General features: G+C 47.6%; 1 protein-coding gene and 1 non-coding gene across 3 annotated transcripts in view; one reads left to right on the top strand and one right to left on the bottom strand.

The window, feature by feature from the left end:
• The window catches only part of LOC135822519 (dymeclin-like), a 34,919-nt gene that overhangs the window by 16,275 nt on the left and 956 nt on the right, over nucleotides 1-17,688 (top strand). For both annotated transcript variants that reach the window (XM_065335315.1, XM_065335306.1), the window contains exons 10-19: nucleotides 4,603-4,694; nucleotides 5,462-5,647; nucleotides 9,596-9,665; nucleotides 10,633-10,735; nucleotides 11,688-11,813; nucleotides 12,257-12,370; nucleotides 12,756-12,850; nucleotides 13,526-13,616; nucleotides 15,686-15,868; nucleotides 17,477-17,587. In XM_065335315.1, the coding sequence (XP_065191387.1) occupies nucleotides 4,603-4,694; nucleotides 5,462-5,647; nucleotides 9,596-9,665; nucleotides 10,633-10,735; nucleotides 11,688-11,813; nucleotides 12,257-12,370; nucleotides 12,756-12,850; nucleotides 13,526-13,616; nucleotides 15,686-15,868; nucleotides 17,477-17,587 (1,171 nt within the window). The remainder of the gene's footprint in view (nucleotides 1-4,602; nucleotides 4,695-5,461; nucleotides 5,648-9,595; nucleotides 9,666-10,632; nucleotides 10,736-11,687; nucleotides 11,814-12,256; nucleotides 12,371-12,755; nucleotides 12,851-13,525; nucleotides 13,617-15,685; nucleotides 15,869-17,476; nucleotides 17,588-17,688) is intronic.
• Trnaf-gaa (transfer RNA phenylalanine (anticodon GAA)) lies at nucleotides 10,244-10,316 on the bottom strand. Its single transcript has one exon. It is a non-coding gene; the product is annotated as a tRNA-Phe (tRNA).

Here is a 17,688-nt window from a genome sequence, read left to right as displayed (position 1 = left end):
TGTTATGTACATCAGTCAGCTGCACATTGTAGTGTTTGCAAAGGCGAAAACCTACACATTCCGCTTTCGGCCATTGTGGCCTTGCATCCTGTTCCCAAATGCCACAGACTTGCACGTCCAAAACTAGCGACAGAGGATAGTTGACAGTGCAATCATTTAGTATATAAAAGGAACGGACATTAGACTGAAGAACAGAAGAATCCAAAAGAACACTTCTTCCTCCCAGATTCTCCTAACGCAACTCCCCTAACAATGCACGAGTTGCCCTAAATACCTCTGCTGTAGCCTAGGAAATAATGGCGTACACGACGCGCCGAAACTGGCGCTGCATGTGACAGCACAGCCTTGCGCGGTACAACCTCCGGTAAAACAACATGCATGCAACACATGTAATGAATACAAGGTGTGTGATGACCTATGCTGTGCACATGCACCAGTACTCATATACTAACACCATGTCCCCCAAGTGACGCATGTCACTTCAGAAACAGCATAGCAAAAAAAACCCAAAACATGAATCGTCAACGGTAACGAGCAGGTGCTTGCAGTCGGGATCGGTCACGCAAGACCCGACCAGGTGCACCTGCAGGAGCAGGTCCAGGAGCAGGTGCAGCTGCAGGCAGGTCAACGACTTCAAACAAGTACTGCTCCTCATCTTGCTCTGGCTGATCATCATCTAACTCAGATGGTACATCAGGAAGCTCACCGTTGTCTCCTCCGTCTTGCTCTCCAGCAGGAGACGGATCACGCTTGACTAGCTTCACATTCACGATCTTCTCCGAACCACGCCCAGCATGTCGAATCAGAATCGTTGACGGACCGACGTGCTTCATCACCACCCAACCGACCTCGTACGCTGCAAACCGCTTCTGACGACGTGGAGGACGTAGGAACAGTTCCTTGTCTCCAGGCTGGTACCGCGGTGTTGGCTGATCCAGGAAGTCAACTCCCGCATATGTCTCCTCCAACATACTGCGGATGGCTGCTGATCGCTGATCCAGCTCAGCCACCCATGAACAGATGTTGTAGCGGCTTGGTGGTTGATCGATCACAAGATCACGAGGACTCCAACCACTCATGGCCTTCATCGGCGACACTCCAGTCGCACTGTGGGGGCGAACACGGTAGTAGTAGAGCAGCAGATCCAGGTCGAGCACCCAATCATCTGACTCACCGAGCACCTTCCTGATGAGCATCAGCAGCGTTTGGTTAGGGTTGGTTCACATATCGCCGGTACGCGCCGGGAGTGGGCCTCTTGCAACCTCTCCCGGCGCATTGCGATTATGTGAATCAGTGCAGTCGTAACAAAATCATACGGTAAAATATCGCAGTGGATCGCCGGCAAAGTTGGACAATGCCCAACTCTTGCGATCTGCCCCGGCGCCGATCCCGTACAAATTTGACCAAAAGTGGTTTGTGAACCGTTCGCGCCGGTGATCGCCGGTGCCAGGAGCCAGACTTTGTCAAAATTTCGAACCAAGACTCATCCTAAATTTTCCTAAATTGAAGCCAAAGATGAGGTCCGTTCGCAATTCTTGTTGTCGTTTCAAGGTGGCAAATTAAGTCAGCATACCAACCCGTCCTTCTCGGATGATCTGCTTGACTGTTGTGCAACTTATGAGACAAATACAATTGAAATAAAAATAAAAAATACGAAGGATACATAGACAAGTTCGTGGGACTTCATAAACGTTTGCACGCTTAATTTCGACACCACCGCTTACTAGACTGCAATAAAAGGTGTAGAAGTAGTTTCATGATCTCCAGTAAAAGGTAGCACCGAGTGGCCATCACCGAAAGAGCTTGAACTACTGAAGAAACAAAGAATTCAGGCAAACCTGTCGTAGCATTTGGGCACATTATGTACTACTTTGTAGTAGATTTGGTACTGGAACCGTATGCGCAACGGATCGGGAGCTGGCTCACCGTCGATGTCTTGCGATGTCTTGCGGCGCCGATTTTGCTTATGTGAACTAACCCTTAAATCGCTCAGCTGCACCTTGCGACTGTGGGTGTCGCACTGCTCCATGCGCGACCGTCACCCCAAACGTCTCGTAGACCGCTGAAACCAGAGCATTGCGAAACTCTGTGCCGTTGTCCGATCGAACTACTGTGGAGCACCCCACCGACAGCATATGGACACGAATGCTGCGGCTACACTCTGTGCGTCGTGCCGCTCCAGTGGTTGAACTTCAACCCACTTGGTAAAGGTGTCGACGCATACCAAGACACAGTGATAGCGACCGCTGCGAGAGGGGCCCAGCTCCAATGTGTCAAGCTGAACCACCTCCCGTGGACCACTTGGTGACACCGGGCGAGTTGGCGGCACGCTCCCCGTGCTGGACAGCTTGCTGCGTGGGTACTCGCCAATGCCACAGCCGAGGGGAGATGACGGCGGCGTACCATCTTTCCAGGTCCACTGCGGCTCCCTATAGCCGGCGCTACCGCTCCAGGTCACAGAAACATCGGTCATTTCGAGCGTCACGGCATCGTCATTCTCCTTCACAGACAAGTGACTTGACAGCTTGCTAGAAGATGCCACACCTGCACCAATCACGTCCAGCCGGGTACCGAACACTACTGACGACAGCCGTCCGCCTGGGGTCTCGTACGCGATGTTCACCCCTCCGGTCTTAGCTGCAATGTCTGCGCCCAGCAGAATGTCGGTGTTTAGCGCAGCCAAGTCCTCCACCACCACTAGCGTCGCGCATATGTGCGGTAAGTAAACATGACCGTCCAGACGTCGCATCATCACATCGACGCAGCCACTGGTGTTCAGCGTATGGCCCTGAATCGTCAGAAGCGACTCGTTGCTATCCCTCACGCTGCGCAGCAGACCCAACCTCCTCACTAGTGCCAGCTCCACGAGAGACGTGGTGCATCCCGTGTCCACTACCGATGCATGCCTGCTCCATTTTGCACCACCATCCGACGAAACGTCCACTGCCACTCTCACTAAACCATTGCATGCACTGTGAGGCATGGCCAGACACAAGCCAGTACGGTCCTCTGCCGAGGCCGATGCTGCAGCAGAACCAGACTTAGTCGACTTGTTGGTGGGGCAGTTCCGCTTGATGTGCCCAGGCTGCTTGCACTTTCAACACTTGATTGGTGGCGCACCAGCGCGACCCTGTTCGTGGTTGTCGCCCGTCCGATCACGGGAGCGCTGGCGGGGGCAGTTACTTTTCATATGGCCCACTTGGCCACAGGCGAAACACAGCGTGGGCGACGACACCCCTGCAGCAGCCGCTGCTGCAGCCTGCACTACTGCACCACTCGCCTGCATGACCCGCGCCTTGGTCACCAGCTCCGGGAGAGTGTGCGATTTCGCTGCGTGCTCCAAGCGAAGGGTCCTGCTAAACTCTGCTGGAAGGCCACTCAAAAACTGTTCAATGAGCACGGGATCTTTGCCGTCCGCGGCGAGTGTATGCTTCGACAGCTTCAGTATCCGCTGCAAATCCGCGACGAAGATATCCACTTCAACCCACTTGGTAAAGGTGTCGACGCATACCAAGACACAGTGATAGCGACCGCTGCGAGAGGGGCCCAGCTCCAATGTGTCAAGCTGAACCACCTCCCATGGACCACTTGGTGAAACCGGGTGACACTGGGCGAGTTGCTGTAGCCTTGGTCACCAGCTCCGGGAGAGTGCGATTTCGCTGCGTGCTCCAAGCGAAGGGTCCTGCTAAACTCTGCTGGAAGGCCACTCAAAAACTGTTCGATGAGCACGGGATCTTTGCCGTCCGCGGCGAGTGTATGCTTCGACAGCTTCAGTAACCGCTGCAAATCCGCGACGAAGATATCCACAGTCTCGTCCAAAGGCAAGTGCCTACCGACAAACAAGTGGTATGCTTCAGCTGCCGATGGAGCAAACGCCGTCTCCAACGCAGCTTTGACTTTCTTCGGGTCCTTCCTGTCGCCATCGGACATCTGATCCACCACGACGAATGCCGCACCATCCAACAACAGCGGAAGACGGGCCATCTTGTCGTCATCAGAATCCCATTTCTCCGCAACACACAGTACCTCGAACTTCTTCCAGAACGACGCAAGGTCGTCCCCTCTGACGCCTTTGAAAGGCTTCAAGAAGCCACCAAGTTTCAACGACATCCTGCAAGTTTTCCTTGGCCACGAACGAAACGAAACTCCACTCGTCCAAACGAGTATTCCCGGGTTTCGGCACCAAAGCTGTTCCCAAATGCCACAGACTTGCACGTCCAAAACTAGCGACAGAGGATAGTTGACAGTACAATCATTTGGTATATAAAAGGAACGAACATTAGACTGAAGAACAGAAGAATCCAAAAGAACACTTCTTCCTCCCAGATTCTCCTAACGCAACTCCCCAACAATGCACGAGTTGCCCTAAATACCTCTGCTGTAGCCTAGGAAATAATGGCGTACACGACGCGCCAAAACTGGCGCGGTATGTGACAGCACAGCCTTGCGCGGTACAACCTCCGGTAAAACAACATGCATGCAACACATGTAATGAATACAAGGTGTGTGATGACCTATGCTGTGCACATGCACCAGTACTACTCATTTACTAACAATCCTGTCCATTGTGGCCTTGCAACCTGTCCTGTGTCTTGTGTGCAGTAACTGTTGCAAGGAATGTGTGCGAGCACTACTGACTCACTTTGTCAAGCAACCACCAGCACCAGAGAAACCTGAAGCAGCTAGTTTGTTGAGTAAGTTCACCGTCATGACTCACCAGCTATGCTCATGCTATGGTAGTTTTAGAATGGGGGCTTTCTTCCAGGTTTCTTGCATTATCCAATAGAGCTTTTTCAAGGTTGTACCAACTGTCACTTTTTGAGGTCACGTGCGAGAAATTTTTGAATCGCTGGTGATCAGGCGAAGCCCAGTTCACGTTCACTTTGGATGGGAATGGATGCGTGGAGGTGAAAGAAGCAGTAGAGTGGCACTCCACTTGATGTCCGACACTCGTGTTGAGTCAGAGCAGTTGCCAGGAAGCCCTCTCATGGCTTGGGCGAAAAAGAGCAAGCTTCAGAATCGCTCCCAGTGTTGATGGGGACGAACCTGTCACATTTCGTATACTTTTCAATGCGTTTTGACATGCGACCTGTTCACCACAATCTCGGGGTGATCGCCGAGGCGGTGGCGGGGAAAGGTGTCCTTGAAAAAGCTCTATAAATGGCGAAAACCCACGTGGCTTCCATGACCTACATACACGATGTAAACTTCATCATGTGCAGTGCATCATGACATTCTACTGGTGTGTCGACTGTGCTTGGTTTGGCAGTACTTTGCCGCCAGTCATTTTTCTTTGAGGATCTGAGATGCAAAACCCACTAAGTAACTAGTTATACTTACCGGTATGGTAAATGGCAAAGGCTGAATGTGGTTCCATACGATTTCCACTGAAGTTAATGATTTGTGACATGTAGCATGAAGTCTGTGCCTGTTATTTATGTCCATGGTGTGTATTGCGTAGGTGGCCTGTGGTCCATGGTATTCACAGCAGCACAATCCAGCAGCAGTAGCAGCACATCTACAGTGGTTACATCGCCGCTAGCTCACCTGGCATTACACCTGCTGCTCGTCCTGACTAACTACTTCCAGCAGAAGGGTCAGAAGAACCCATTCCACTTCTCCTTGGCATGTATTGCCGATGATCGGGGTGAGTCTAGTAGTTGTGCTTACCTGGCAGTGCCAAGAGTTAGCTTGGCCATGCTGCCATGGTTGAGGTTTACCATACCTTTTTTCATAACTTAACTTTGCTTGGGATGCGGTGACACTTCAGTATAACGGAACTCCTATCCACTACAAACCCGTATGTGGATTAGGCAAGTACCTGGTGCAAGTCTGGACAAGTCTTGATCTGTTTCATTTGCACCTTGTACCCTATTGTTTTTTAGAGACTGTCTGGACCCGGCAGTAGTCGAATATCAACATTTCACAAGAGCATACTTGACCAGTTTGAGGATTGCGTCAGAACTGTTTTCACCCGGCGGTTGAGATGGGGCAAGATGGTTACCAAAGTAGGTGCATGCGTAGATCTACGTATAGTGCGCAGGGATTTTGCTGCAGATACTCTCGAGTAGGGAGTAGTGGTAAATTACCTTCTGCCAAAGAGACTCCTGCTGCCTCCTGTAGAAACTTGGCGCTGGGAATATCCAGTAATTCTTTGGGAGTCAACCAACCTACTACTTGTATTTTTACAATAGAAGTCCGACAATAGTGGTATCACTTTGGGAGGCATTCCTGCGTGTCGGGAAATTTTTCTGTGTCGATACAAGCTGTTTACGACAACGTAGCCGCATTTTCATTTGTTGACGAACCTGAGAACATTTCACATTTCATTCCAAAAAGTGAACTTGCAAATCTCCAGTATCAGATAATGGGAAATACTGACCATTTCAAGACAGGTACACAACTGAGGAGAAGAAAGTTTGCATCATGTGGGCTCCAAGGGCTACATCTGACTTCGAAATCAGCGCAATCGCTCTTCGACGCCAACACACTACTTCCTCAAGGAAGTCAACTTTGTTCTCCCTGTCGATGCCGTCTATTGGGACGGATTTTGCAAGAGGGGAGGGGGTGCCTTTCCACATGACAATGACGCATATGTATTACAAATAAAAAAAAGGCTGTTCCAGTTCTTCGACAATTACTCAAGATCGATTTGACAAATCGTCTTATTTGCCCCAAAAATATTTTTGCGAGGCAGGCATCGAAAATTATAGTTAGGGCCGTGTCATCTGCCGATGGTTTACTACTACCTGATTTGCAAAACTCGAAGGCACGTGAACAAAAGCACGTGCAAAAGAAACAAAGCCGGAACATGTATCCTCATGTGCCAGCCTTTCTTCCTCAGTTTTCCAAAGACAAAGACAAAAACAGAAAATGAAAATTGTTTTCCCAACAGCCAAGGGAGGGATGGGTGGGTGCACACTGCACAGTGTTCATGAATGCTACTAGGATACGCGTAGAACTCTGATTGGAGTTCGCCGAGGCTCCTCCGATCTACATTTCTACTTCACTCCTCTCCGTATTCATGATCATTACTGTGTATGCACAGTGGTAACCAATCTGATAGGAAACTTCAAAGCCCGAAAACAATCTTCAGCACGCCAAAATCCAGCGAGGTACACGCTGGCACAACGTTCTCAATCGCTCAAGAACACTGAGAAAGAGAACTTTGTAAAATAAGGCATTAGCCGGAGCACGAGAAGGCAATTGCATAATGTCTACTAGAAGACGACAGGCCAGACCAATCACCTGCCCGGTGCAGCACCGCGTCTGCAGGCGCCGCAAGCATTCCAATGAATAGCAGCAGAGCAAGATGCTGCACGTACACTATGGGTACTGAACTTACTGCCTGCTATCAATGCCAGCCTTGGACATGACAGTGTGAATCCAGTGGGTGACCGTGTCAGGGCAAAGTACATGACGGGTGTGCATGGACGTGCCGTACTCTTAACCAGTTCAGCCATGCATTGGATGTGACAGTATTGCCTTTGACCGAAAAGCTTGCAAAGAACGAGACAATCCCTCTAGTAACTGCACATGGCACATTTCACAAAGCATATCCTTGGTCTGAGAGTACACCAGGATGATTCTTCCTCAGGGAAATGTAAGTATTCAATATATCAGCCGCACTGAGCGCATCTTGCTCAGAACGAGAAGGCAGATAAATGGTAAAATAAGGTCTTTGATCCTTGAAAACAAAAAGAAAGGTGCCACTATTCAGAAATTGAACACCAACATCAATGTTTGTTTAAAAAAGTATGGACAAGCGGACAGGACAAGCAAGCCAGGATAGTGGCCAACTAAACTACTATCCTTCAGGCAACTAGAAGAAATCAGTTACTCCACTGCTTGACATAACTCAGAAGATCCGAAGCATTTCAAAGGAATACTTTAAAAGTGTGGGTGGATGCAAATTCTTGGCACCAGGAAGAACCCGACAAACGATACGATGTTCTCCTACTCCTAGATGCTGGTGGGTGGTTGAGGGCTGTAGGTCGGCACCAACTAGAGAACGCATCGCGAGATTGGACTCGCCTGGCATACACCGTCGATATTCGGCCTGGATATCAACACATACCAAGAGAACTGTCACCTTTCTATCATTACTGAGAAGGCCGTGCAGAACCATCGGTTCATTGATGTTCATCATATCAGGAATCGACTGTATTAGTACACTCATTTAAATTATAGTACAGGTAGACTCCCTCTAATTCGAATACGGTATAATTCGAACATTCCGTGTAATTCGAACTTTTTCGTCGTACCGATCTTCTGCAAGTCACTTCAAGTCAAAATCGAATGCATAATTCGAAGTACAAAAAGTGCGCCGGTTGGATAATTCGAACCCAGTCTTCGTACAGAGAGCTATTTACAGTACATTGGCTATGTCCTTTGAACGCTTATTTCGAAGTGAGATTGAGTTGCTATCCTTTCAATTCGAAGTTCATTCTTTTCTCCTTCTCTAGCCAAGAGTAGCTCAAAAATCGATCGATGGTCCGCTGCAGGATCAACTATAGCGTTCAAGAAACCCACCTTCTCTCGAAATTTCTTTCAAGCCCGTGCGAGGCAAATTGCAAAGGTTTTATTGAAGACGACTTCTTCCAGGTGGCTGACTCTCTTCGCGGATCTCGATGGCCTTTCTTGCCGCGCCAGCTCGTGCGCGGAGATGTTGGCGCACAAAAACACTATTGTCGTAAATATTGTCTATGCCTATGCTCCACTTCCGTTCTTCAGAACGACGTGCTGCTGTCCGACAGCCTTTCATGACGCGAATTAGGCAGCGCAGTTCTTTTCCATTGAAATTGTTTCAGGAAAGCTGCAGTGACTGACAACTTCTTCACTAGAAGATGAAGATGTCAAAATGATTTTGTGTCGATCCAGTGTTTTGATGATCCGTTGTACACGACCGGTACGACCACCTATGTTTCGTTGATGCAAATAAGAACGTGCAAAAAATATTCAGCATGCGATTTCAAGCATTTTGACATACATATCAGTGCCTGGGGCTGCATTTGGATAATTAGAAGTTCTGGATAATTCGAAGTTAGGGCCTGGCAATTTGAGGTTCGAATTAAAGGGAGTCTACCTGTATAAAAATCCTCCGGTCATTTGCGTGTTCTAAAAAGCAGTTAATATTTCTGGTAATCACTCATATAAAAAAACCTGGTGCTATAAAAAACCTGTATAAAAAACTGGTGCTGTAAAAAAACCTGTATTAAAAACCTGGTGCTATAAAAAACCACGTTTTAGGAAAAAAACAGTCTAGAGCCTGGAGGTTTTTTATACTATAATTTAAATAGAATATAAGCTTCGCCCTCGTGTTTACGGGAAAAAAACCCTCGGCAAAAAACCTCGGCTTCACCTCGGGTTTTTGCCTCGGGTTTTTATTTCCCGTAAAACACTCGGGACTCAGCTTATATTCGATACGTACATGTTCTATGCAGAGAACATGCATGTGGATACATGTGCATAATTCCTATGAACAGTTCAAGTCCTGAGTTCTTCCAAGTATTCGCTTTCTAGTTTCTATCATGCTAACTTGTGCACTGCATGTTATGTTTGTTCACATGCTGTCGTGTCTGCTTGACCCGTACAGATCGCGACTTGGATCGAGGTGATGTGTCGTTCCCGTTCCACCTTGATGGCTTGTATAATACACTCTGTTCGTAAGTAACACTTCTGCTGCTGCTGCTGCTGCTGCTGCTGCTGCTGCTGCTGCTGCTGCTGCTGCTGCTGCTGCTGCTGCTGCTTCCTTCTGCTGTTGTTGATCATCTGTTGTGCTACCTGTAGTGATGCCTGTGTAGTCACTACACTACCAGTCTTTCCTCCATGCCTACTGTCTGAATGCTTTTTTTTCTTGCTTTTCAAGTACTGTAAGACATGTTATTATAACGAGTCGCAAATTTAACGATGGTCCAAAATTCATAGGTTAACGAGAAGATACGTTAACGATCTTGCAGTTTTCAGGCGTATCCGCACATAACACATATGAGGCATTACAGCCTCAACAGAATTTATTATAACGAAAAAATCGCACCCGTTAGAACGTTAGATTTACCTCCTCGTTATAATTACATGTCTTACAGTATTGGATTTTAGTCTGCTCCTTGATCCTTGAGGGTGATCGTGTTCCTACGTATACGGATGTGGAAAACCAGGCCTCTAGCCGAGTCTCGCGCGAACCATTAATTTTTGCAAGTAATCTTCGACACTATAAAAATTCAAAAGAACAAAGAAAAAATAATGCCGAAACCCGGGATTGAACCAGGGACCTTTAGATCTTCAGTCTAACGCTCTCCCTACTGAGCTATTTCGGCAGTGCAATGGAAAATACTTGAACATAACCCATCAGTTAGGGAGTGGTGTTGACTGTTGTTCTGTGGGACGAGGAATTGGAAGCACGACTCCCTTGTTCTGGCTACAATGTACCTGCTCTGAACCCATGTCTTTGCTGTGAATGTGTGTATGTGTGTGTGTGTGTGTGTGTGTGTGTGTGTGTGTGTGTGTGTTTGAATGTGTGTGTGTGTGTGTGTGTGTGTGTGTGTGTGTGTGTGTGTGTGTGTGTGTGTGTGTGTGTGTGTGTGTGTGTGTGCATGCATGTACATATTCACATGTTACATCATGCATGCACAGTCAACTCACGGAGCCGTCTGCCGCCCTGCTGCTCTATATCTTCCTGCACAACAACCCACGTGTGTCCGGCTACATACTGTCTCGCACTGACATTGAAAACCTGGTAAGATAAGATTGTTTATACAGATGAAACAGATTTTAAATGGAGATAAGTTGCATATCTCATGACTGTGTTGTCTCTACTACAAGCACAAGCATGGTCAATGAGCACTGTCTACAAGCATGGTCAATGGGCACTGTCTACAAGCATGGTCAATGAGCACTGTCTACAAGCATGGTCAATGAGCACTGTCTACAAGCATGGTCAATGGGCACTGTCTACAAGCATGGTCAATGGGCACTGTCTACAAGCATGGTCAATGAGCACTGTCTACAAGCATGGTCAATGAGCACTGTCTGCAAGCATGGTCAATGGGCACTGTCTACAAGCATGGTCAATGGGCACTGTCTACAAGCATGGTCAATGAGCACTGTCTACAAGCATGGTCAATGAGCACTGTCTACAAGCATGGTCAATGGGCACTGTCTACAAGCATGGTCAATGAGCACTGTCTGCAAGCATGGTCAATGAGCCCTGTCTGCTAGAGCTGGCTCTACTTGTCTGTGTGGCATACTTAGTCTTAGGTCGGCGGCAGGCATTTCTTGTGTATTACCGGCTAAATCAGGTTGCTTTGCCCCCACCCCCAGTAGTCAGTGCACCGACATGTACTTCTCTGGATCAGCCGCAGACTGAGGCTCTTTTCCCTTTCGATCAATCATTCATGGACACGGTAAAGTGCACCGTCAAACACACCAGTCCACACAGAGAAGCAGCATGCCAGAAAAAAGGGCTGATGGCGTGCATGCACAGAGCGATGTGATTCAACAATGCGTACACTGTCTGTATACTTAATGCTGCTCTGTTGCACTCTCCTGTTCACCACTGTGAAATGCCGGCCAGCGTTGATTGTGTGCGTTGTTCTTCTACAGTAAAGCATCCACGCCCTTTTTTTCTTTTTGCCAATTTTGGTGTGCGTATGTGTGTGTGTGTGTGTGTGTGTGTGTGTGTGTTCTAGGTTCTACCATTGCTACAAATGTTGTACGCAGCGGACGAGTCTCAGCAACATCACATTTTGATGCTTCTGATTAACATCCTCATTTTGACGCAAGATGAACAGTTCAACCGTGCTGTACATGAAATCGTACGTTCCAGCGGTTGTATGTGAGAGTGTGTGTGTGTGTGTGTGTGTGTGTGTGTGTGTGTGTGTGTGTGTGTGTGTGTGTGTGCGTGCGTGCGCGTGTGTGTATGTATGTGTGTATGTATGTGTGTGTGTCATTTGGTAGGCTACCGTGGACAATGTGTATCTACTGACATGACCGCTCTCACACTAGCATTTGGTAACTGGACGAGATATTTTCTCTCTCTCTCTCTCTCTCTCTCTCTCTCTCTCTCTCTCTCTCTCTCTCTCTCTCTCTCTCTCTCTCTCTCTCTCTCTCTCTCTCTCTCTCTCTATCTCTCTCTATCTCTCTATCTCTCTCTCTCTCTCTCTCTCTCTCTCTCTCTCTCTCTCTCTCTCTCTCTCTCTCTCTCTCTCTCTCTCTCTCTCTCTCTCTCTCTCTCTCTCTCTCTCTCTCTCTCTCTCAGGAGCTGAAATCTGTACCATGGTATAAAGAGCGTGGTCTTGGAACTATCAGTCTGGGCAGTCTCATGGTTCTTGTGCTGTTGCGTATCATTCAACTCAACATGGCAAAGATCAGGGTGAGTGCTAATGATGATTTGAATGATGTGTGTGTAAGTTTATTTATGTGTGTATGTGTAAGTGTGTGTATGAGTGTATGTGTGAACGTTTAACTCGTGTATTTGGGCACTCAGGTCCAGAAAACCCACATGTTGCATATTCAGTGAGAAGAAACAAAGAACTTGATGCATGTACACAAACCTACAAATATAATCATAGCTTCAGGTACCCAGAATATTTATTTTATCCAACAATGTCCAGTCTTGAAGGTGTCGGATATCTAACACGCAACTGTAGGCTCAATAGATTGTTTATTTTTTGCTTGTCTGTACCTATATACTTTTGTATACTATTGTGTGTGTTGATTGCTGCATGCTTTATTCCAATGCTGCTGCTGCTTTTCAGGATAAGTTTCTACACAACAATTGTCTCGCTGCTCTTGCCAACATGAGTGCATCGTTTCGAGACCTGAACGCCTTTGCGGCGCAGCGTTTACTCGGGTAAGGCGACAGTACGTTCCTGTGCGAACTGTCAAAACCTTGATGTGACATGTGGCTATTGTGCTTGGCATCAGTTGTTTTAAAAGTTAGGTTGTTGCTGTTGCACGTCTGTATGTTCAGTCTTCAGCATGGGGGTGTGTGTGTGGGGGGGGGGGGGGGGATGCCTGCATGGTTCATATGTTTCACTTGTCACCGTGAATGAATTGTCGCGTCTCGATGGGCTTTGCTTTTGTTTTGCCATGCAGCGCTAAAGCTTGCATCCACTCCTCTCATACCTGTTGCTGCTGCTGCTGCTGCTGCTGCTGCTGCTGCTGCTGCTGCTGCTGCTGCTGCTGCTGCTGCTGCTGTTGTTGTTGTTGTTGTTGTTGTTGTTGTTGTTGTTGTTGTTGTTGTTGTTGTTGTTGTTGTTCAAATCTTTATTCTCACGATAGCCTGTTGTTGTTGTTGTTGTTGTTGTTGTTGTTGTTGTTGTTGTTGTTGTTGTTGTTGTTGTTGTTGTTGTTGTTGTTGTTGTTGTTGTTGTTGTTGTTGCTGTTGTCACCAATAGCTTTGTGTGTGTGTGTGTGTGTTCAGCTGCTGTTTGACAAAAGTAGACCTTGTCCGCACTGGGATAGAATCTGTACGGACAATGGTATGCTGTTTTCATTTCCATCCACCTCTGTTCTGTCTGCTCAGACTCTTTGAGGCTCTGTCGAAGAAGCACCAGAAACTTCTGAGGAGAGAGCCGTATTCTGTGAAGGACACCGCCGAGACTTCCGATGATCAGGTACTTCGAACTGGATACTTGTACCACCATATACCCTATACCGTGTGCACTATCACTCTTTGCCTACACCTAGAAAACCTTACTTGCGGTTACTGCACTGACTGCAGATGCATTGACGGCGCAGCCGGAAAGTTGATCAGGCGGTGTCGAACCGGTGTTTTTTCTTCGTCGGATGTTGTTGCTCGATACTCTAGCTGGGGTGTCTCTAGGGGGGTGATTATATGTGCAGCTCCAGCCCGGGCTGGTCGACAGGCGGGCCAGCCCGCCTGCAACGGGATCTCGGGGTTGTACACAAATCCACACAAAACCTGTGGTGCATTTAGATGGCAAGCGGGCTGGCCCGGCGAGGCGGGATCCCGCCTCGAGGCACCCGGGATCCCAGCTAGGCGGGCCAGAAAAAGCACATATAAACAGCCCAGCCCGGGCCAGAGTTGTATTATTATGGTGTCGACACTGCGTTCATACTACAAAATAGGTACTTTTACCTTTTGAGGGAAGTAAGTTTTAAAGAGGATTCCCGATATTGTCTTGAAAATCTATGAAGCTTTTTGTACAGCAACAAGAAGGACATGCCGTGAGCACTGTTTATTTGTCGACATGCATGATTGTATTTTACAATGGAAGGGGAGCTACTTGCAAAATACTTTGATATGGACAGCTAAAAAATGTGAAAAACAAGAAAAAGAAACGAGGTGATACAACACACCAAGCATGTGCCATAGCGCGAAAAGAAATCAGCAGAAGAATACATTGCGTGAGAATTTTTTTAGGTTTATAACATGAGTATGGCTTGCAGCCCTGCGTTTCAGCCCGGAGCAGCACACTACAGTCGTAGTGTGTTCGTTGCATACTCACAACGGGCTGGCATGTGCTCAGCGCATATAAACTCACTGCGGGCTGGCAACCAGCCCGGCCGTGCACATGTAATTGTAAACACTCTCGGCGGGCTGGCCCGCTCGCTCCAGCCCTGGCTGGAGTTGCACATATAATATGCCCCTAAGCTCTAAGCTCTAGTTTGCTACTGGTACTGCTGTTCTTGAAGAGAACTGACATAGCTGTACATTAGTTCTGCAAGGAAAACATGGCAAGGTATGGCAACTGTAAAACGGCTAATTTTAGCGACGGTGATATTTTAGCGACTTTAGCGAAAGGAGTGTTTTCGCTACAGTGTTGCCGCACCATTACAGTCCATTTCAAAACTATAGACGCGTACCTAGGCAAAAACCGTTATGCCAGCATCTATACCACATAAAATCTGTGATCACTTTGTGCATAAATTTTTCCAAATTGGGCGTCTGTTATCCAATCGTTTAGAAACTATATGAGAGTAATTGTGGAGCGGTCCTGAGCAATATTCCGAAAACTATTCTCAAAAAGTTCCAGCCAAATTTGAAATATTTCAAAAACCCTACGCGTCTATAGTTTTGAAATGGATTGTAGAACATTTGCATGCACAGTACAGTACGAGTCATCTTTTCTTTCTTTCTTTTTTTTACTCTGAAACTCGGATTGCTAAAGTAATTCATAGCATATTGGTCCTGATTCAGAAAACCCTAAAATTTCTACCCGCTATTATTAGCTTTTCTACAGTAGGTCTGTAGTGCGCTGTGTGCAGTGCGGTAGCAGCTTTTTTCGGCTCTGCTGTGAAACTGTCCTCCATTGTTGTGTACTGTGAACAGAAAGACTCACAGGTATGTCAGTTTTGTACTTTGTAATGCACTGCTGCAGTTGTATTGTATTTGTTTAAAAGGATTCTCCGAAAGCAAATGGATGCTTATCACGGAAGTCTCCTACATAAATGTAGCAAGAAAAATGGGAAAATGGGGGAGAGGAGAGTGGAAGATGAAGCATGGGAAAAAGGGAAACAAGTCCCTAAATATCGAGGTATAACAGCAGGAAGGAAATCGAGTTGATAGTGCCGTCGAGTGGATTACGCAGTACTGCAAAACATGCTCTTATCTTTGCTAGGTGCAATCTTTGCTATCCTGCGGCGAACACTTTCATGATCATGCTTGCCATGTTTGCACCTGTTTGTGTTTTTTATGTTCATCTGTTTGTCGCATGTGTAGTCATGGGACCTGCCTGCATTGGAAGAGGTGTTGCGCACTATCTTGGAGATTGTCAATGCTGCACTGACATCAATGCTGGTTCACAATCAGCATCTGATCTACGCACTGTTACATCGTCAGCGTGTCCTAGCGCCCTACTCTACCTTGCCTGCCTTCTCTGATATCATGTCCAATATTGATATGGTGAGTAGGGGTGCTGCACGTGTGTGTGTGTGTGTGTGTGTGTGTGCGCGTGCGCATGCGTGCGTGTGTGTGTACATGTGTGTGTGTGGGGGGGGGGGGAGGGGTGCGCACACGCACGCAACGTGCAAAGCTCAGCCAGCCACCCTCGGCCCCATATCCCCATTACAAGTAACATCATCTACTAGTAGGGATATCAGCGAACGCACTGCGCAGCCCATCTGCGCAGGTCAGCCTGGCCCATCTACGCGCGGCCGACAAGAAAACTCATGAACACTTTCATTTTTTTGCAAAATAAATCGTGCGAAGAAGATGCACGGAATGGCTGAAAACTAGGCTGAGGAATAGTAGCATCCAGAGACTCTCAAACAAATTCATGGTCCATCGCTTCTGACAATGGCAGCGAAGACATCAGGGAGCTGATTGCAGCAACTCTCTACCAAGCGCGACGCTGGTTACTCACCAGGGCAGGGCGCTTCCATCGCGCAAGAAATGGCCGCGAGTGAGAAATGCAAGTCCGATTTTGGAACGATCCAACCAGGGAAATCCCTTGAAAATTGGCCTGAACACCTCTCGTACTGGTGTTTCACGATGTGCAAACTTTCAGAGAATTCGACCGGGAGAACGTGGTGAGTAGGTGGGTCCTTCGTATCGCGTATGATTTGGATGGTCGCGGGGACAGAAGAACAGTAATTTTACGACTCCCAGCGGTGCAAACAGACCGCGGCCATGTTTTCTCTGTCGGCCGCGATTAGGCACCGGGCAAATATGCTCGAAAAATCACCCATTATGCTTTCTCGCAATTCTTTCAAACAAGCCGATAATGCCTGAAACCATGCCGATAATTCCCAGAAACTCTCACAAATTTTCGCTTGAAATCCAGGTCTTTCTTCGCATCCAACACGAAAAGATGCATTCTCAATTTTAAGCTTTGCTGGTTTCAGCTTGTCCAGCAGAGAAACCACCTTCTTGCTTTCCTCATCCCTTTCACTTTCAGCCTCCTCCTCATCCGCACTATCTACTCGACAAACGTCAGTAACCAGCCGATTATGCCCGCGAAATCACCGATTATGCTCGTATGATTTTTGCACCCAAAATGCTCGATTTAGTGCCGGCATATTTGCCGGGTCCCTAGCCGCGATCACGTTAAAAAAATCGATGACGCAATGCATGCGCAGAGACCTGCGCAGTGCGTTCGCTGACATCCCTACTACTAGTATTCAAAAAAGGAAGTGATTGCAGATTGTCCAATTCTAGGTTGTTTTACGAATGTGATGGAGTGCGTGTGTGAACATTTGTAGGGGCTTTATTTGCGAAGAATAGTTCGTGAGTTCGTCAGAATGTTTCGTTCGCCTCTATTGAGTATTGGGGTTCATTTCAGCCCTACTGTACAGTCATGGCTTGCATGGCTTGCATAGCTTGCATAGCTTGCATAGCTTGCATAGCTTGCATAGGCGAATGAACCACATTGTAGGTACATGTACCATGTGATTCTCAGGGCCACTGTCTAGCATGCAGTGTTGGCTGATGTCAAGAAAATGACTGCTCTGTTGCATCATTGTGTGTCTGGATTAGGACTAAATTTAACTTTTGACCTGTGTTGGCTTTCAGGTGCTAACTTATTTTTCGAGTCGCTTGGAGGACACTGGTAGCGGTTCTGTAGAGGACGTGCTGGCCATGATATCCAAAGGAGCACGACAATGGCCTGCCGACTGTCTTGCTGTAAGTAGTCAGAACCATCTGAATCTGTGCTGCATATGTGCACCCATGTACGTGGTGTGTGGGTGTGTGTTGGTGTCCCTGCTCCTTTATCCTCTCCTCTT

This window comes from Sycon ciliatum, chromosome 1, assembly GCF_964019385.1.
Source record: "Sycon ciliatum chromosome 1, ocSycCili1.1, whole genome shotgun sequence".
In the NCBI taxonomy this organism is placed as follows: Eukaryota; Metazoa; Porifera; class Calcarea; order Leucosolenida; family Sycettidae; genus Sycon; species Sycon ciliatum.
Note: the sequence above shows the minus strand (reverse complement) of the source record. Positions and strands in the feature narration are given on the sequence as shown.